The 21,907-nt window shown below is 35.6% G+C and overlaps 1 protein-coding gene across 3 annotated transcripts; it reads right to left on the reverse strand.

Moving 5' to 3' along the window:
• Nucleotides 1-1,978: 1,978 nt before the first annotated feature.
• Nucleotides 1,979-21,161, reverse strand: tnn (tenascin N). Of its 3 annotated transcripts, XM_053499964.1 has the most exons (15): nucleotides 21,047-21,161; nucleotides 15,906-16,278; nucleotides 15,299-15,673; nucleotides 12,933-13,196; nucleotides 12,412-12,594; nucleotides 12,144-12,233; nucleotides 9,801-10,064; nucleotides 8,151-8,414; nucleotides 6,078-6,208; nucleotides 5,826-5,964; nucleotides 4,251-4,399; nucleotides 3,968-4,064; nucleotides 3,484-3,648; nucleotides 3,194-3,357; nucleotides 1,979-2,143 (listed from the first exon to the last, which is right to left on the reverse strand). In XM_053499964.1, exons 1-15 carry the CDS (start codon nucleotides 21,047-21,049, stop codon nucleotides 2,021-2,023), a joined length of 2,784 nt encoding a protein of 927 aa, XP_053355939.1. In that variant the 5' UTR covers nucleotides 21,050-21,161; the 3' UTR covers nucleotides 1,979-2,020. The 3 variants fall into 3 exon arrangements, with proteins under 3 accessions (XP_053355939.1, XP_053355945.1, XP_053355951.1); XM_053499970.1 differs by lacking the exon at nucleotides 12,933-13,196; XM_053499976.1 differs by lacking the exons at nucleotides 5,826-5,964; nucleotides 6,078-6,208.
• Nucleotides 21,162-21,907: the final 746 nt, after the last annotated feature.

Genomic DNA, 21,907 nt, shown 5'->3' on the forward strand with positions numbered 1-21,907 from the left:
TTAGGACTTTTGTAACCACATTGTTATGACTTTGATGACTTTTACACTTCTAGATGTAGTGCTGCATATAACAGTAAAAATTAAGGCTGTGGAGGAAAAAGGAGACCTACATGCATTTTTGCTAAAGGTAGACAAATAGGCAAAACGGGCGGCATTTTTGAAGCCCAGTACTTGGGCACTGTACTGTACATTTGCCGACATACATTCTTAGAGTCAAGCCAGGTGGACAGGTGCAGTTTATGTAGTTATTATAGGTCCATCTAAATCTTTTGTTTATGTAAGGCTTTTAAAAAACCTGGTTATCCAAGCTGGAACCCGAAAGCTGGATGACCATTATAATATAGTTGTAACAATATTGATCTGATGAATCAGTTCGGGAGCGTGATAATAGAAAATTGATGTACCTGTACTGCAAAGCTGTCCCAATGGTGAATAATCCTAATTTCAGAAAATCCTTAATGAGACAGAGCTAACGTCCAATGAAGCTTTAAGACAAATAGCGTCCTCCCCCAACCTCTTTATACAAGGTCAACTGACCCAGCTGTGTCACTGCGATGCCCCTTACAATTTGGAGGCGCTGACTCATGAGAGTAGAATGCAGAAACATGTGTATTGGTTTTTATGCTTTACATTGTATATTTGTGTCAAATCTAAATAACGTACATGCTCCAGGGACGGAAGTCTTTCGTAAGTCAGGACTGTACAGTGTAGAGTACGGTATTTTATACTGTACAGTGTTATTTTCGAAAGTTTAAATGACATTAATAAAGTGATTAAGATAACATTTGCTTCCATAAAGCTGATATTGCAACAATGAATATTAAAAGTTAAAAGTGTTAAAAGTGCAATTAAAGTAACATTTTATTGAATTAAAATAACATTGCCCTGCGATGGATTGGCACCCTGTCCAGGGTGTACCCTGCCTCTACCCTAAGCCTCCTGGAATAGGCTCCAGGTCCCCGCGACCCTGAATACAGGATAAGCGGTATGGACGATGAGTGAGTGAGTGAGTGAGTGAGTGAGTGAAATAACATTTAATGAATGAATGACCCAAACACAATGTTGCAACTGTAAAACAACAACATTTTAACTTTTATTTAGAGTTTTTATGCAACTTAACATCCATTTCCAAAAAGTCCACCCACACCCATGGTCCCTTAAATTTCTAAGACAGTTTACAGGGGGAAATCAGGTTCATGTTCATGACTATAAGAGTAGGTAAATAAGCACCTGACACAAAAGAGCATGCATACAGCCAAAGATAGTATTAAAGTCATGACAATATGATCACAAAAGTCACTAATATTATAAGGGTTCTACCATCATCCAGAAACTTGCAGATTAAGCTAATTGGCATTTCAAAATTGCACATAGTGTGTGAGTATGTGAGTGTGTGCGAGCTTGTGCCCTACAATAGGCTATATGTTACCTGCATAATATCAGGGAACTTATATTCAGCAGTACTACTTTCGACTGTTTTATTAATTGGTTAAGATACTTTTATAAAAAATGATGTCAATAATATTCGCATGACATTTTTTTTTTAATTCACACATTGTCGCTGCCATATCATTAATGATTCAAGGAATAATGGCACTAAAGTGTCATTGATGACTGTTTCTCATGATTTTGACAACAACACAAATATGGTTTATTTCAAGAACACATCCAAACTGTTAACATTACAAGCCCGATACATATTATACAGCACATTTTGCTAACGTGTAAGCAATGTATTTAAAAACGTATAAAAAGAAAAAAAATTACAGCACAATAAATGTTAAAACAGAAAAATCTAACAAAAATGAGATTTTTTTTTCATTTGACTTTTCAGCATTTTTGTATATTAAAGCTATACAGTTGTACAACATCTGTTATTATATCTATATTAATATGTGTAACCTGGCAGCAGCCAGTTGTCACCCATAATATCTTTGAGTAAGTTAACATACTATATGCTATTTTGATTAATTACACTTTCAACTTCAGTTTGTCAAAGGTCAGTTTGCTCTGCAGATCATTAAGCAGCTGCTCTTTTCTTGAGTGATCTCTTCTTTCGGCTAGCTGTGTTCACAGGGCGGATCTTAATTTCTGTAGAGTCCAGAGACATGAGGTGACCCTTCCATGGCTCCCAGTTTACCCCCTAGTGGTAAAAAAATGAAATGAAAATGAAATGAGTAATTTCAGCCGTCTCTCTCCATGTACATCAGTAGGCCTTGGTCACCCATGACCCAGGGCCTGAACCCCTTTTGTTAGTTCCTGATCACAGCAAACCAGGAAAATTCCACTGGGATGTTCCGGTGACAGGGACATGGTTGACCAAGGCTCACTGATGCACTTGGGAAGTGGAGGCAAGCCTATCTGATCCAATGGAAGAGCTACTGTGGCTCAAATTACCGGAAAGCTTAATGCTGGTTCTAACACTGCTGTCAGACCACACAATGCATTGTTGTTTTTTTGACAGTAAAGGGGGCCTACTCAATATTAGACAGGTGATCATAATGTTATGGCTAATTGTGTGTACGTTACCTAAAATTTTTAATTTAAAACTTAAGTCTATAATTAAAATTGATCGATAATTAGCAAAAAAAATTCTTACGTTAATCCCATTTTAAAAGCACCAATCAAGGGCCATGAGAAAATTATTTTGCAATTGTCATGCCAGGTGAATCACACAATGATTCCACCATATTTTCTGTTGTTTCCTTAAAGTCTGCATATACATTTTGATATTTTTTATTTTATTTTAAGCAGGCTAAACGGATTTCATAACTCAGAGTGCTTCTTGTCTACATGCAAACAAAGTTTCTTGTTTGAGTGTTTATATACGTGAATAGATTCAGGGCACTGAGGTGATTTTCCTGCTATAAGGGATGCTCAACTTCTGTTCTGGGTAATCTAGAGGATTATCCTGCACAAAAAAACAACTATCTAAATTAAGGTTAGCGATTAGGGCCCTCATGTTCCAGATTTGTCCACTTCTTCTCCACATTATTACATCGGCAATTATCCCCTCACATGGGATAACCATTTTGGTACCCATACTGTTGATGTTGCCCTCTGCTGGCCATCAACCTACATGTACTGTATATTAAAATACACAGCAGCGGATTACTAGCACCCACTGATAGTGAAGTATAGAGCTTCACCATGCTCTCATTACACCAAAATCTATTATACAGCTCAAGCTTACCATGCTGTGCCTGTTGTCCTCAAATTTGCCATTTAAGTTGGCTAAGTGACAATTTTTGTACCACCAGGCACCACTGTGTGTAAAAGCACAATTGCCCAGGGCAATATCATTGTCTGAGTCTATAGTAGTGAAAGGTCTGCCCTGGTGGTAGGTCATGGCATCACCTAGGCAAAAAAAAAGAGATTATTAGCAAGCAATGCGCTATATACTGTAATTTACACAAGAGAAAAGAAGATGATGGTGTGAAAAGAAGATGATAGCTACATTCTGTCTATTTTGATCTGCCCAACCTGCATTTCCTCTGTAATTGCCAATAGTGAGTTTAAATTTCTGCTTGGCTGATCCGACTTTAAAGTCATCATAGATGGCATAGGCATGATCGCTTTCAAGGCCCAGATCAAAGCGCACTTCATACGTGGTGCTTGTGTTGGTCAATGCATGGATGTTTGCCAGACCTAGAAAACATGACACATTTGTGTTGGTAATCTAATGCTTTAATCAAGCATAACAGAAAAATACATAGCCAAAACAGTATTTACAAAAGTATTGTATTGATTTTCATGTTATACATGTAATACATGTAATGTGTGTGCCAAAGAAGCTATATCAAGTGTATCCAACATGTATCCAATCAAGTTCACCTTTAGCCATTTTGGAGAGATAATTTTATGTGCGGACCAAAAAGCATTATACTGTTGCATCAAACAATAATATTATTCATATTTATTTATAAGTATTTTTTATGTTTTTTTATGTTTTATTATTTCTCAGTACCAAGCCAGAATTCATCAGTGAGCTCTCCAAAGCCTTCCACGTATTGTCTCCACCGCTTCATAAAACTTAGTTTGCCAGAGTTGCGTTTCTGAAAGACCTTGGTTTAAAAACCGGGAGAGAGATACAGAGTGAGAGAAAAATGGAGACCCAAAGTTAACATCTAAAGATAACAGACACATTCGTATTTATTGTCATGCTATGTATTAATGATTATACTGTACATAATGGTATGTAATGTACAAAATGTACAAAAATGTATCTATTCAAAAATACTTTAACTTACAATCCAGCCACCACCATCTGTAGTCATATCACAGTACACCTGCATGGGTTTTTTTTGGTCATTGACCACATAGATAGTGTAAACACCACTCTTCATGTTACCATTGCTCATGATCTGTGTGCAGTCCATAGGGAAGGGATAGGCCACTCCTACAGCAAAGACAACAAAAGCATTATGTTTTTTAATTGAGTGTAATATATATATATATATATATATATTTTTTTTTAAAAGGTAAGTATATACAGTCACCTAAAGGACTATTAGGAACACCATACTAATACGGTGTTTGACCCTCTTTCGCCTTCAGAACTGCCTTAATTCTACGTGGCATTGATTCAACAAGGTGCTGAAAGCATTCTTTAGAAATGTTGGCCCATATTGATAGAATAGCATTTTGCAGTTGATGGAGATTTGTGGGATGTACATGGTGGTCATAAAGGGATGGACATGGTCAGAAACAATGCTCAGGTAGCCCGTGGCATTTAAACGATGCCCAATTGGCACTAAGGGGCTTAAAGTGTGCCAAGAAAACATCCCCCACACCATTACACCACCACCACCAGCCTGCACAGTGGTAACAAGGCATGATGGATCCATGTTCTCATTCTGTTTACGCCAAATTCTGACTCTACCATTTAAATGTCTCAACAGAAATCGAGACTCATCAGACCAGGCAACATTTTTCCGGTCTTCAACTGTCCAATTTTGGTGAGCTCGTGCAAATTGTAGCCTCTTTTTCCTATTTGTAGTGGAGATGAGTGGTACCCAGGGGGGTCTTCTGCTGTTGTAGCCCATCCGCCTCAAGGTTGTGCGTGTTGTGGCTTCACAAATGCTTTGCTGCATACCTCGGTTGTAACGAGTGGTTATTTCAGTCAAAGTTGCTCTTCTATCAGCTTGAATCAGTCGGCCCATTCTCCTCTGACCTCCAGCATCAACAAGGCATTTTCGCCCACAGGACTGCCGCATACTGGATGTTTTTCCCTTTTCACACCATTCTTTGTAAACCCTAGAAATGGTTGTGCATGAAAATCCCAGTAACTGAACAGATTGTGAAATACTCAGACCGGGCCGTCTGGCACCAACAACCATGCCACGCTCAAAATTGCTTAAATCACCTTTCTTTCCCATTCTGACATTCAGTTTGGAGTTCAGGAGATTGTCTTGACCAAGACCACACCCCTGAATGCATTGAAGCAGCTGCCATGTGATTGGATAATTACATTAATGAGAAATTGAACAGGTGTTCCTAATAATCCTTTAGGTGAGTGTAAGTAAGCCACAATAGGAAAGTTTTATTCTAATTCACCACACTCTATTTCTACTTGAGTGTTTTAAAACATAACAAGCTGATTTTATCCTTTACTTCTTAGGGCTCCTTTTTTTCCTTTACTTTAAACACAAAAGTCTGGTAACTGAATTAGTGAATTTTAGTAGCTAAGCCTAAGAGACTGACTGTCTTATAAGGTAGTAAAATAATTCATTTCTTTCAGTTTAATTGCATAATAGAACTGATTCACCTATTCAATGGATTTGTACAACTTACTACTAATATTAAAAGTATAAATGCTACTTTACCAGTGACAAATATGATCTCCACCACTTTACTCCTTTTTAAACCTCTATAGGCAATCAAAGTGACAATATACGTCTTCCCTGTGGCCAGACCCGAGAGGCTAAATCTGTCTTGTCCTGCCACAAAGTTCTTCTCTACAGTCTGAAAAAATAGGGCATTGCATATGGATGTCATATTGTTTACCATTATGGCTGCAACAAAATCATGTTCAGGACAGATGATGTTGGATATGTATAGACTAGCAATCCACATACCTGCCTACTATCATCTTCAGGTCTGTAACTAATAATGTAGCCGTCAATGTGAGCCTGAGGAGGTTTCCAAGTTAGAGCTGCAGAATTCCTCATAACATCAAGGGCTTTTAGATTCCTTGGAGCATCAATTCCTAAAAATACCACACACACAAAAAAAAACGTTTTCTAATATGGTTCTTCAAAGGAGACTTAAGGATGTGGGTAGATGGATATGACAGAACACCTGTATGTCAATCCTACTAATTCAGGTTGTCTTTTTTTCTGTTTCCAGGAATGAGTTTAGGTAATTTAAGTAAGGTAATCCTGTCCTGGGAAACAAATGTATTTATTTTGTTATTAAGTTTTTAAAATAAATATTTATTTGTCCACTAGCAAACAGCATTTTGGGTCACTAAAATACATAAACCCCTGTGGTGAACATATTCAGAAAATCCATTTTCAGTGTTAACATAAAGACAGGAAAAACTGAGTTTTTGGCTTCTAACTGTGTGTGCCGCTGATTTTTCAGTAACCTGTCTCAGGTTTCTACCAAAATGAAAGCCTTTGATGAAACAGATGCTAAATTTAAATGCAGCTCCTCGTCTCAGACTCCAGGATGCCCATCCGATCTACATGTGTTTTGTAGATTCAGAAAGGGCATAAGATCAGGGATATTCTGTGGGAAGAACTGTGGGAGTATGAGGTGAGGGGATTACTCCTCAGGGCCATCCAACCCCTTTACGAGCAAAGTAAGAGCTGTGTTCGGATTCTCGGTAGTAAGTTGGACTTGTTTTCCGGTAAGTGTTGGCCTCCGCCAGAGCTGTGCTCTGTCACCAATCCTGTTTGTGATTTTCATGGACAGGATATTAAGCCATGGAGGAGGGGGGGTTCAGTTTGGTGAGCTGAGGATTGCATTACTGCTCTTGACCGGCAGTGCTTACAGGATCGTTTTGCAGCCGAGTGTGAAAAGATGGGAATGAGGATCAGCACCTCTAAATCTGTGGTCATGAATTGCATTGGATTTTACTGCTTTTCCAAACAATTGTCTGTAAACCCTACTAATTCCAGCAGATCAGCAATTTCATGCTATGTTTAAAGTTACTTAAATTACCTTTCTTTTCCATTTTGCTGCTCGGTTTGAACATCAGCAGATCATCTAGACCATGCTAATACACCTAAATCCATTGAGTTGCGGCCATATAATTGGTTAATTATATATTTGCATTAATGAGCAGCTGAACAGGTGTACCTAATAAAGTAGCTGATAAGTGTAAAGTCATGTTCAAAAGTTAGTACCCGCTTTTTTTAATTCAATGTATTTTTGTAAAAAATCATTTAATTGTAATGGGTCATGCTATTAAATCATGGTGTACTTAGTATTGCCCACATGTTTGTTGTTGTTGTTTAAATAAGTATTGGCGTTGTGAAAAAGGTTATATATTGTTCATCTGAGGTAGTATTTGCCTAATAAAAAGACCTGCTATGATAAGATTAATTTTATTATGCTTTTACACAAAACACATGTCCCAAATATTCCCAATCCTGTCAAATAATTTCCTAATATAATATAACTGAATAGAGATTTATTAGTCTATTAAAAAAAAAGTTTAAGTATACATTTTTGTTTAATTGGTAGATTATTTTGCTAGTTTTAAGCATTTATTCATTAAGAGAAATGCTAAAAATATAATGCTTAAAAACATGCTTTACTTTCATTTTAATGTATTTGAGCAGATTTAGGAGGATTTCACTTGTCAATATATCACTTTTTGCTGTGTTTTTAATTTACTCAAAATGTTTAGCTTTATTTTGCAACCAAAGGATTTTACTGTTAATTCCTTTGTACAAATGTTTTAATAACAATTTATTATATAAATTTAAAATGTTTTTGGACAGAAGAAAGAACAACATAAATTAATGCAATTTTGTTTTGTTTAACTGGCCAAAATTCCAATTAGTTTTTTGGTTTACAAAACTTTTTATATTTAATTTGAAGACTGAATGTTCCAGAGACCCACAGAATCAAAAGAATAAACCAGAATCTTATCTGATGAATCTACCTATGAAGAAAATTATGTAAGATGCTTAATAAACCTGTTTCAGTCTCTGTTGTAGCTTTCCTGCTGGAACGAGAGCCTTTTATTGCCCAGATGTAGACTGTATATGCAACTCCTGGTCTCAGACGACTGAACTGGTAGGAGGTGCTGTCTGCTCCCACCTGCACCTCATCACTGGAGCCATCAGCAGAACTGTAACTCAGTATGTAGCCATCTATTTCTGCTTGGACTCTGTCCCATGACACTGTCGCTGAGTCTTCAGTCACTTCTCTTACCAAGACATTAGTAGGTGCATCAAGTTCTGAAAAAGCATTTAAAGCATGTTAAATGTAATGGAGAATCTGGCAGTATTTTTACTTTGATGTTTATTTTTTTAGGAAATTGTAGTGATGACGCCTATTTTTTAAACTATCATTATGGAATAATAATTAGAATGATTTACTTCATAATGTATCTGTAGATAAGCAATATAAAGAAGCAGTTAATAAGAAAAGTACAGTACTGTGCAATTGTCTTGAGACACCACTTGTTTCTTAATGTTTTGTTTCAATAGTTCTCCAGGAATGGTTATTGTTTGTTTGTTTGTTTGTTGTAACTTATGAATCATTCAAGCATTACAAACCCATCTAAATCAAGGCACGAAGCATTATTATTGTTTTACTTGCGTTGAATTATTATATTAATTTTGCCTTTTTACTGAGCATGAAACTCAAACAAAATGATGTTATATTGCCAAACAATAGATTGTATAGAGCTCTATAGGCCATTTTATAATAACCCACTCTGGAAAAGGGCATCTGCAAATGCCATAAATCTAAATGTGGAACAGTTTAGATCTTGGTGCTACTGTATAAAAAAACCTATGTGAACTCATGTGGAAGCAAAAGGAAAGAAAAACAGAGCTTCTGCACTTCAAGGGTTTCTATTCCCTGTTGTCAGATCCATGAGGCATTCTACCATATGAGTTATGAGACTAGTCAACGTCTGATTCACTCATCTTTCTAAACGTAGAGGAAAGCCCACAGGAAGGCCTAGCACTGATTAAATCGGTACCATCTGGTCCCTGCTAACTTATTGCTTATACTGTATATAAACAGCAACAAACTTACGGAATTCTCTAAGCTTAACACTAAAAGCATAACAAGAATGAAACAATTGTTTTATAAAATATATACGTAGTTCATTCTGTAAAATTAGATAATAAATACTAGTATAATAATAATAATAATGTAATTAAAATTTATAATAATATCATTAAAATAAAAACTGTATTTTTATTTAAAATCAGCAATGTAATACAACTCAACCCTAAATAGTTGTCTCTTTTTTTTTTTTAGCAGTTATAGAGCTTAGCTAATGTGTATGCGAAAGCTTTCCCACATGCTGTGATTGTAACAAGCACATACTGTAGACTGAAGGGCTCCAAATAAAAAAAACTAAAAATAAGCAGAGACAGAAACATTAAAAGCAGTATTAGAATAAATTAACAATAATGTTTCACAATAGAAACTGCAGTACAAACATAAAAAAAAAAAAAAAATTAAACCCAAAAAGTAAAAATCATGGCTAAATCAACAGCACACACACTATTCTTTTTCACTCAAAGAGTGCGAAGGTAAAATAATTATAAGGTGCTTCATAGAAACATAGAAAACAAGTGAGGGAAAATAAGAAATGAACAAGTTACCCGTCTCAGCCTCCGACGAGATCTTCTTGCTCATACGAGAACCCTTCTGGGCCCAGAGGAAGATGGTGTACAGAACCCCAGGTTTCAGTGATGTGAGCTGGTAGGAAGTAGCATCTGCTCCTACATGGATCTCCTCACTGGAGCCCTCAGCAGAGCTATAGGCCAGAATGTAGCCATCAATCTCAGCACGGACCTTCTCCCACATCACAGTCACTGTGGTCTCGGTTACGTCCCTAGTAACCAGGTTATTTGGAGAGTCAATGTCTAAAAAAGAAATGGTTTGTGTTGGTTTATGACAACTGTGTAAGTAAATTTCAGTCCATAATACCTTTTATATTTTTGGGTATATTAAATATGATTTTGTGCAGACATTATTTTAGTCAGCTCAAGGTCAATAAAGCAAAAGAGCTTATATACTGAACTTACCTTACCTTAGATCAACTTTTTTAATTTAGTTTTTGTTAACATTTCAAGACACATTTTGACAGTTAATACAAGAAAGCCTTCAAGTTTTTAACTGGCCAGATCCTTTATATAAAAAAAGAAAAATTGAAAAGAAAAAAGAAACAGAGAATTGTGTGAGCAGCAGCAAGGTTTATCAGAACTAAGTTAACAGTTGCATGAGTCACAAGAGAAAGTGAGAAAGCATGCAAAAGCTATCATCATTTGGGAAATTCCTCTGTGACTCCAATAAAGTTAGTGCCATGCTAAGTGCTATAAAATTAATAAATAGTTCATTCCAAAAACAGTGAGATCAACATTCCTGAAAGCTTTTGTTATTATTCCCTTATTTTGGGGGGGATAACCTTGATTTGAGGTATGGCATAGAATACAAAAGAGCAAATCAGACTGTAACATCAAACTAATGGAATGCCAGTGCAAATACTCTGGATAAGTGCTAACCTCAAGTGCTAACCTTTGTGCTGAAACTTCACCCCCAAAACCACAAGCAAGAAAATGCTGCAATTTCCAATTTAATGCATGGGTTAGTACTACCTACTGTACCTGCTGTTTTGAGTGCCAAGAAAAAAAGAAATGTACTTTATATAGTCACTTTTAAAAAATCAGCAGAATATGAGCTGATTAAACTCTCCTGATCTCCTGACACCCTGTGAAAAAAAAACTATTCCTTTTTTTTTAAACTATTTTTTCCTGGATAAATTTCTCAAGGTCTAGATAGGGTGTGGATGGAGGAGAGCTCAAATGTCTGTCTGGTTTAGTAAGGCAATCCTGGGTTATGAAATTGTATGTTGCAAATGTACAGTAAAGGTGGCAGCACATACGATGTGAATAAAGAATGTCATTACTTGAGTGTGTTACCACACAGACTCCTGACAGTCATTATGTATATATGAATGGTATTTGGTCTATAAATAGAATGCACACTGAGAAACGTGTATCATATTAAATGAACACTGGAAGCCTCAGAAGGTTCTTGCATTCCAATTAATTACTTTGTATTTTAATAAAATTATTAACTAAGTTAACCTAATTAACTTATATACGACTCCAGAGTTGTGGTTTCTGTTGTATCTACAGTAATTATCAATCACTCTTCACACCGACCAGGTGTGTTACAAGTACAATAGCCAATAACCAAAAGCCATTATAAATGGAACTAAGAACATCTTCACTTTATTTAACATCCTCAGAGATACATAAAAAAAATCAGATTAACTGAGATTAAATTACACAAAGTTGTGTAGGACTCTATTTACTAATGTGGTGACTTCTGAAGGCAATTGGTTGCACTTTTAGTTAGGGGAATCAGAGTTAAGGGGACTGAATACAAATGCATGTGACATTTTACAGAATAGGGTTAGGGTTAGGGTTAAAAATAAATAAATGAATAATAGTATGCTCTACATGGTACAACTTTGGTATGAGTTTAATTACTCAACTATGATTACAAACTTCATATTTCTCACACAACACGATGTACTTGTATACTTCTTTAATCTTTGTTGAAGTTTTTCCTTACTGTCAGAGAGATTTTTCTATGTATTATTGTCGGTTTTTTTTATTAAATACCATAATCATTGGATATATAGTTACTAATCTTTGACAATACTTCTGTGAATAAAATAAGGATAACAAATGATTCAAATTATGCAAAATGTGTTTATTGCATGTGTGTCTTTTAAGTCTTAGAGCTGTCACCTCATGATCCTATGAAGCAGTATTCTGTACTATAATAATACTGTGTCCCTGCAAGATTTACTGAAGGCTATGGTACGGGGAATATTAAATGTCACGCTTCGATGTTACTGCATTCTATAATTTTACAAGGGCTTGACGGTGTCTTTTCTGGGTTTATAAGAGAAGATTACTTAACCAACTAACCTGTGACTCCTATTGCATGGGATGGTTTGCCCTCATTGCTTCCTTTGATGGCGTGCACTGATATCTGGTACTCAGTACCTGGAATAAGGCCTGCAAAAAACATTTAAGTAAAATTTCCCATAACTATTACAGTTTACTTAGTGTCTTCAGACTTGTAAACTGTATAATAACATCTATATAATAAGATATCAAGACTATTTTGATAACTCCAAGTTCACCAGCACAGAAAGAGATAACATTTGGTTCAGGGTATCTTAAAAAAGTTTACCTATAATAGTGTGCACTGTCCTAGCCTCCTGACTCCTGGCTACATTTTCCAGCTCCTCTTGGCCATCTGGACTGGCATGACGCAGTTTAAAATAATCCACCACTGTTTCTGGGTTCTGCCAGTCCACCTGGATAGAGTCCTCTGTCTGTCCAAGTACACGAACATTTTCTACACCAGACAAATCTGCACGAGAGAAAATACTTGGGCTGGTGATCCAAAAAGGTTATATTTATAAAAATGAAAATACTAATTAAAAAGCATTTTTTTATGATTTTTTTTTTAATTTGTTTATGAGGTTTGGATTGAGCTATTTGTTTTAGGTTTCCTAAAGGTTACAATAGTTTCATTAGTCCACAGTACCTGTTTCTAAAATGCTTTTGGCTTATCTAGATAATTTGCATACATTAGATATTTAATCAGGCAATTTGTTGCATTGTTTCTATTAAAAAAATGATGAAATATGTCATTTAGGCAGGGGTGCACTAACTTTATGCAAAACCTGTGGGGTAAAATGTCTTTACCTGTTGTGGCTGTAATATGATCTGATTCACTGCTAATGCCCTTAATGACAGCCTTCACTTGCACAATATAGGTAACTCCAGGTTTAAGGCCTGTGATCAAGTAGGAATTTTCGGTTTTGGGTACATGGATCTCTTGAATGGCTCCCTCATTTCCAAAAGGATAGTAGGAGAGCAGGTAGTACTCTGCTTTTTTTACATGTTCCCACTCCACCAGCAGGGACACATCAGTCACCATGATCACATGCAAATCTTTAGGACCCAATACTGTAGAGAAACACATTTAATAATTAATTCATTTATTTATTTAATTATTTTCAAACTACAGACATAAGTATCTACTGTGTTTTTTTTTTGTTTGTTTTTTTACTTTTTTAAGCAGTGGTAATGTAATTGAAGTTTTGATTTGATTTGAATAAACTCTGTGGTAGCACTTTAATTCCATATATTTCATGATTACAATTACTTGCACATCATATTTGCATTTACCATCTTGCATGTGTATATGTGATAAAAGGCTATTCTTCTTCTTTAACTGTTAATTTTCTTTGCCCTCCATATTTGTGCTTCTCTAAGTTCATACCTTTTTGACCACTGTTATAATCTTAACTAGGTAACTATTTACTTGTGCAAATTCTACTGAATTTGTGGTTCTCCAAAAAATTTTTTACTAACAACTGGCCATGAAGTTATATTTCTCTTTAGTTACAGTGTGGTCACTAATATTGCTAGTATATATACTTAGAAATGCTTGGAGAATGGATGCAGAGGGAAAGAGTGGGACAAAATAGATGCACAAAAGACCACATTAACCAGGAAAGAATTTATGGCAGGTTTGGACAGGGTTCCACATTGCAAAAAGGTCAGGAAGTAAATGTTTTCCTTTGTGTTAGCAGGAGACATTTCATTTAGTGGTGGTTAATACTTTTGCCTCATGCCAGTGTCTACCAGTAACAATTTCACATTTAAATAATAACCCACAAAAGGCCTCTGGGATAAATGAATTATTATCTAATGACTTTGGAGAAAGCATATTGCAAATAAATGTTCTGCACATGCTGACAAATGAATGAAAAACCACAGCACATTTTATAAAACAGGAACATAGAGCATATATTTAAATAAATATAAGTGATATTTTCAATGATTGCAAATGATTAACCTCTAAAGTCCACTTTTTTTGCATGATGACCATGTAATGATGACCTTTAAAAAAAAAAAAAAAAAAAACTTTGGGTTCTTTGAGTGCTTTCACAAATATTTACCAATATTTCAGATATTCATTTTTAAAAACAGCTGCATTATAAATCTATATATACATTTACAAGTATCAGATGCCATGAACGTAAACGTGCCGTAAATGACTATTTGTTAGTATGACAAATTAAATGAAATTGGTGTGCTACAATGCTGCAATAGTGAAATTAAACAAAAATCACTAAGGAATGATTGACAGGCTCAACTATCACATACTATTCTAGCTCCATTGGTGTCATGTGCTTGAAATTATAATTCAGCTAGCAATTGAGCTGGTACCACACTGCTTCAAGCTATGCTTGCTCTTCACTCATATGGACTCAATTATGATGAAAAGAGTTAACATGGACAATATACCTCTCTGTAAGGTTCATGCCATTCCCAATATTATTTTTTTAAGATCACATATCAGTCCACTCCTATTCTGAGGCACATTTTCCTTATGAAAAAAAAGGTTAAACGATGGAGCTAACTGTGAGGAGGACAGTTGATTCCTGCTACTGAAAACTGCTGCTTATGATAATCGTAAAGGTATGAAAAAAGAGATTATACTCTACAATTATTTTACATAGTTTACATTTGTACATAAATAGATGTACATAAAAGAGTGTTACACTTCTGTAGCACAGGCTAGAACACTTCATACTCTCAACAATAATAAAGGACCATAATTAATAATATTTCATAGTAAATTATTATTACACATTTTATAATTGAAATAAATGAGCCATGAAACTATGTATCTATGATTTTATCCATACCTGTAGTTCTGCCAAGCTGCTTCGTGACGATTGCTATTCTACAACTATACAATTATATATATAATTCAGTTCCAACTAAAAATTAAAGTAGTAACTTAATAACACAAATATGTTGTGTTGTGTTCAATAGATAAAAAGAGACTGAGTTTAAACACATGAACCTGACTAGGATACTGATAGCCTTGGGTTTAAATTAGTTATCAATGCATTTTTTTATGTTTAATTATTGTGTGAAATGCTCTATTAGACACGGATACATTCCATACAGATTCCTATATACCCAACAATCTTGAATAGGAATTATCAGATATCTAAAATCACCACCTCAAAATATTCATGAAGCAACCTTACCCATAGAGCAGTCATTTCCAAAAAATCCCTCGTCGCAGAGACACTGTCCATCAATACAGCGACCATTTTCTTTGCAGTCATTTAGGCATTTCTGAATGCCGCAGGTGTCTCCAGAGAAGCTCTCAAAGCACACACACTTGCCATCCACGCAGTGGCCTTTGTCATTACAGTCATCAGGACATGTGGGCAGGCCACAGTCATGGCCTGTGTAACCAGTGTGGCAAACGCATTGTCCATCTACACAGTAGCCATTATCATTACAGTTATCCGGACAGGTGGAGATTGAGCAATCTGGACCCTCCCAGCCAGAATCACATTTGCAGCTGCAGGTGTTATGCTGGTATACACCATGACCACTGCAGCTTGTGTCCACACCTAGTAGAAGGCAAGTCAGTTGCATAAAACCTAGAGATTAACTGGCAGATAATCATCTTGCAGGGTATACAGTACAGATTATATCAGATAACAGTGTGATGGATTATGGAGTGATTACTCCTACAATAGTGATATATTTCTTGGTTTAATAACAGTAGTATATACAAATAGTTCTTTAAAAAGGAATACAATAATTATATATTTTAATTGCGCTTGTTAGATTGGATAATACCTGAGCTTCCGCTGCAGCAGCCCTTACTGCACTGGGACTTCAGGTAGGTAACCTCCTCCTCCAAACCATTGACACGGTATAGGAGAGTTTTAAATTCCTCGGAATCAGAACAGTTGCAGCTAGATAATGGAAACTTAATGTTGTGCTTGAAAACAATTTCCTTCTCTCCATTCACCATCATAACCTGACCTGCTGATGCTTGGTCCTGGGAAGCCAAAACTGCCTGCAAGTCCTGCTTACAACCAGAGTCAATTCTGTACACATGGCTAAATGTGACTGCTTTCTCAGATTCTTCCGCCTGTGTAACAAGAAAGACTACACCCAGCATCCCACATAGAAGCATCCAGAGCCAATTTACCCGGGAAAGCATGGTCTGCAAAAGATACACATAAACAATTTCCCATAGACATCCATGTGGTAATTCACAGACAGACAATACAGTGCACTTTATTCTTACTGAAATACTTTTGCATGCTCTCACTCTAGCAAGGACCATGCCTTGTTACAAGCACAATAAAGTTGATTTGGGTAATCCAGACATTTCAATATGTTTAATGTGGTTAAGACTATATCACTTAAGAAATGTCTCTTCCTGCAATAAGAAATGGGCTATCCTTTTACTTGGCTGGATATTTTATCTTAACATTTAATTATACAACCACAGCCATTAGAATTTAAAGAAGCATGAAAACCTTCCTAAACTGAATAATGTAATTTCTAATAACAGTTGGCCTCTATAATTCCTTTTAACCTCACACAAATGTGGAGTATAGTATTTAAAGGATATTTTATTACAAAAAGAAAAAAACAAGATCTTTTTTGCTGAAAGAGAAACAGTGCCCCAACATGTTGTGTTTTTTTAATAAAATGTAGTGCGCTAACAGGTGTAATAATATATGCAAAATACAGTACAATAACCCTTTTTTATATCATTGTACTGACTCTAGCAAAATGCGAAGACTAATTGAATTTTACAAATATATCACATACAGTGGGACAAAAAAGCATTTAGTCAGCCACCAATTGTGGAAGTTCCCCCACTTAAAAAGATGAGAGAGACCTGCACTTTTCATCATAGGTATACCTCAACTATGAGAGACAAAATAAAAATAAAAAAAATCAAGAAAATCACATTGTAGGATTTAAAAATATATATTTGTTTAAATTATGGTGAAAAATAAGTATTTGGTCAATAAGAAAAAAATTTCCTCTTAGTACTTTGTTATATACCCTTTGTTGGCAATGACGGAGGTCAAACGTTTTCTGTAAGTCTTCACAAGGTTTTCACACACTGTTGCTGGTATTTTGGCCCATTCCCGTTGATGTTTTGGGGCTGTCGATGGCAACAAGGACTTTCAGCTCCATCCAAAGATTTTCTATGGGGTTGAGATCTGGAAACTGGCTAGGCCACTCCAGGACCTTGAAATGCTTCTTACGAAGCCACTCCTTTGTTGCAGTGTGTTTGGGATCATTGCCATGCTGAAAGACCCAGCCATGTTTCATCTTCAATGCCCTTGCTGATGGAAAAAGGTTTTCACTCAAAATCTCACGATGTATGGCCCCAATTATTCTTTCTTTTACACGGAACAGTAAAAAAGTCCTGGTCCCTTAGCAGAAAAACAGCCCCAAAGCATGATGGTTCCACCCCCATGCTTCACAGTAGGTATGGTGTTCTTTGGATACAACTCAGCATTCTTTCTCCTTCAAGCACGACAAGTTGAGTTTGTTGACAAGTTTCATCTGACCATATGACATTCTCCCAATCCTCTTCTGGATCATCCAAATGCTCTCAGGTGTGGACAGGTGTCTTTTATACTGATAATGCATTCAAACAGATGCCATTAATACAGTGGAGGACAGAGAAGGCTTTTAAGGCCTTGTTCACACGAGCGTTAAAATCAAGCGTTTTTTTGGCGTTCGTAGCGTCCGGTAAGCGCGAATCAAGCACCGAGGGTTTTCTACACATAGGAGTTCGATGAGAGTGTTCACATGGGCTTTGGTGATGTGCGTTTTATCTGGCTGCGCATTTATACAACATAAAAAAAATGTTGCATGCAGCTTTTTGTTGGCGTTCAAATACAAACGCACGCAAGGAAACCGCTTCTAGTGCGTTTATTCGGTTCATTTTACACTTCAGAGGACCGGATATATCCCATGATCCTACATGCTATACATAGGGAAATGCAGAAAAAAAAGCTAAATAAAATGTCGGAGGCAATTTTTCTCTCCCTACATCGCCGTATTATGATAATTTTTAAAACAAGAAGATTAATGTCTAATATAGCAAAATAGTCCATATTAAAAGGAGGCACCTCAAATAAAACTACAAGGGCTTTCATATCCAGTTCCCGACACTGCCTCCACAGGTTAACACACAAACTACAATTTGGTTTGCAGGCTGGGGTAACATAAACGTCTAGGACAGAGCATGTTTCTTTATCCAAAAATTTAACGCCCGTGTGAACAAGGCCTAAAGAAGACGTTACAGGTCTGTGAGAGCCAGAAATCAGAGGAATTTACCAATTTATTTATAAAAAATGTGTTTTTTTTTCTTATTTTGTCTTTCATAGTTGAGGTATACCTATAATGAAAATTACTGGCCTCTCTCATTTTTTTAAGTGGAAGAACTTGCACAATTGGTGGCTGACTAAATGCTTTTTTTGCCGCACTGTAAGCACATACAACTACAGTATAAAATAAACAGAATAATGGAAAGTAAAAAATTAAAGAAACAAAATGCTTTTAAAACATGAGTAGACATGGTCTGCCCATGAAACTACATAATAAAAATGTCCTTGTGGGCCTGAGGGGCCCCAAAGTAAGTGTCTATAAGTAAAACTCTTTAAGCAATTAATTTTACCAGGATTATGATAAATATAGTTCCATGTGTGTTTTATTCTGTAACTGTTTCGATAACTGTACTCCAAATTTATGGCATGGCTAAATCGTTGTATAGTAAAATAGAAAGAAATTCTTGACTGATATCTAATTACACATACATCATTCTGTCAAGTTGCCCACTATTTACCTATTGTACAATTACTTTTAAGCTCAGAACAAAAATAGTGGTATGGCTGTGAAATGGCAAAATGCTAAAATGTGTGGTCTTAGCATTCCCTATGGACAGAAGATGAAATGTGTGCATGCATATTCCAGAATCGCACAAGATTCTCCAAGTACATGCAAAACATCAACATTGGCTGTTATATTAAAATAGTATTTCTTTTCAAAATATAATGATATGGAGGTTTAGGTAAAAGGATAAGAAGATTAAAGAAAAGTTTGTTCCTTATAGGTTTCCTAACTGGAGACATAATGAACAGATTTGCAAGAGATTTCAATTTCACCTTATGGTACAGAAAACTTTCCTGATTTTTATCTTGTAATTAATGTTTTTAATTTCTGGCATTTTGCTCTTGCACTAACATGATAATTTTATCATTAAACTTTTAAAGTCAGTTGTTTATTATAACTGCATTTAAAGTTAAAACAGGCAACCAGTACTGTTACAAATTATGACAGCTGGCATTAAACCTGGGGAATGTGGAGAATTGCACAGTTAGTTAAGTAGATAGAATTGAGTAAAATGAATCTCTGGAGTCCACTTCACATCTACCATGTCCATATCAGAATATGAAAAGCCCAATCAGAGAAACGAAGTTAAAGTTGCATATTTTTGCTTCCTCTCAACTGTTTTATGTTTATACTTTGATTTTTGATATATATTTTGATGTCTGATATATTTTCTCCTAAAGAGGGATGACTTGAGAACTTCCAGTTTCTCTCAGTTCCTACTGAGTAACAAAAGACTACCTGCCAGCATGAACACCTTACCTGAACTGGTTCACACAAATATAATTAAATAATCAATATCAACCGTTGTCTATTCTCCAAGCATCAGGTCACTACTGGCACAAACACAGATGCACACAAACGTGCGATAATGACAGTGTGCACGTTAACAAGGTCAATAGAGATACAAAAAGTAAAATGGCCAGATACTCCATTTTGATAAATCTTCCAAAAGCAGCAAACCATACACTCTCATAGAAGATGATAAAGAAAAAAAGAGAGATTGACCACATGCACTGTGTTTGAAACTTGGACAGGTCAGAGGGAGGATCAAGGGCAGCATTATTCTTTAAGAAAAAGCGATTGGCAGAAAAGAGGTGAGAAGGGGAAAAAACACACTGTGTGCCCCCTTGTCTCTTGAGATATATTAATCATCACAACAAAAACAGCCTGTTCTTGGGTCCTGCTGTTAAGCAGGATGAGGGTGGTGATCTAAGAAAATGCTGCTAGACAGTTTAAAAACAGCTACAAACATTTTAAACTGGTGCATTTCCTCTCTGGCCTTCAAGTGGCAAGTGTTAAAAATAAATTGTACTAGTGTATGGTTGCAAAATTATATTCCTGTCTGTAACACGGCAGACTTAACCTTGACATTCTTGATAAAGTTACTCAATCCCCAAATCATCCAATTAGGCCAACATCATTGCACTATACTGGATATTGCACTATATTTTCTATTTGTAGTCTGTTTATTTGTTTATTTTTCATGTCTACATGTTTACAGTCATAAACAAATAAAAACAAAGTAGACAATACTTGATGAATGTTATATATGTTAAGCTGACTCTGTTGCTTCCCTGTACAATGATAGGACCAATCATTTTTTAATGATAATGTTGCCTTCTTATCCATGGGATACAATACCAAAACTATAAGACTCTCTAACCACAGTGCAACATATAGACGACAGAAGCACTAATGTACGGAAGCTTGCGCACATGTAAGAGATATTATATGTGTTCAAAAGTGAAAGTTTTACATACTTACATATATTTAAGTATGCAAGCTGCAAGTTTTACATACATGCATATATTTTACTAAATATATATGAAACTTATATATAACTTTAAACAAATTTATTTTGTCATGTAATTTTGTATAAGGTACAAAGCATATTATTCATGCATTATATTCATTAGTTTTCTTTCTAGAATTAAAATCTAAAAAAAAATAATTAAATAAAAGGTAAAAAATCTAAAAAAAAAAATAATAATAAATGAAATAATCACACCATTTTTAGGTATTCTTTTCAAACATATTACCAAAAGCATAATAAGAAATTATCATACCATTTCTGAACGTATCTCCTCAGTCTGCCTGAATACAAGAATTTCTTAATTTCATTTAAGATGCCTTACAGTGGGCACCTGTCAAGCAGCTCTGGTTTGGCCGTCCTAAGCAGTGTTGCAGTAAGTCTTTCAGCTTCCAAAACCTTCACACCATTTAAATGATCAGCCCTGAACCAATAGGCACCCTGGGCGTTCCCCCTCTCTCTCTGTACCTCAAGGATCACAGAGGGAGATAATGTGAAGCATTCCAAAACTTGACATTGTCTGGAACGAATCGTTTCTTTAAACATTATTTCTTGCCACCCCCACTACCCCATTGCATGTCATTTTTCATATACTTTTTTTGCATTTATTCATGTACAGTAGCCACAAATTGTCTAGATTTCAGACTCTGCAATGTGAAAGGAAACCCAGAGGAACACAGCCAAAATCAACAAACCCTAAGCTGGAGGTTTAAACACACCACTGAGCTAGGCATTTATTGGATAGTGGCTGTCTTTCCGTATAGTATGTCACACCAAAAAAAATAAATCAAGCAGTGGGTCGTTAAGCATACGTCTTTAAGGCATGAAATGCAAAAGAACAGCTTTCAATGTTTCTACAAACCCTGACAGAATGTTTTAGAAAGTCAAATGCCATTTTCAATAAATGATAAATTGCAAAACACAATGAAACACTGAAATAAAATCATGATTTTCACAAATGTAGTTCAACAATTATCACTAATCAATAATACTGTACATGTCAGTGAACTTACAGCAATACAGTGCTGTGAAAAAGTATTTGTCACATCCTGATTTTTTTTATATTTGTTACATTTAAATGCTTGAGATCATCAAACTAATTTTAATATCACACTAA

This window comes from Clarias gariepinus, chromosome 1, assembly GCF_024256425.1.
Source record: "Clarias gariepinus isolate MV-2021 ecotype Netherlands chromosome 1, CGAR_prim_01v2, whole genome shotgun sequence".
Lineage (NCBI taxonomy): Eukaryota > Metazoa > Chordata > Actinopteri > Siluriformes > Clariidae > Clarias > Clarias gariepinus.

Bases quoted from the DNA above. Each gene is read 5' to 3' on its own strand.
- tnn (XM_053499964.1), bottom strand. The intron at 13,197-15,298 runs GTAAGGTTGCTT...GTTTCTCTACAG, and splicing joins TGGAAATGACTGCTCTATGG to TATTGGGTCCTAAAGATTTG. The intron at 3,649-3,967 runs GTACTGAGAAAT...CATGTTTTCTAG, and splicing joins CACTGATGAATTCTGGCTTG to GTCTGGCAAACATCCATGCA.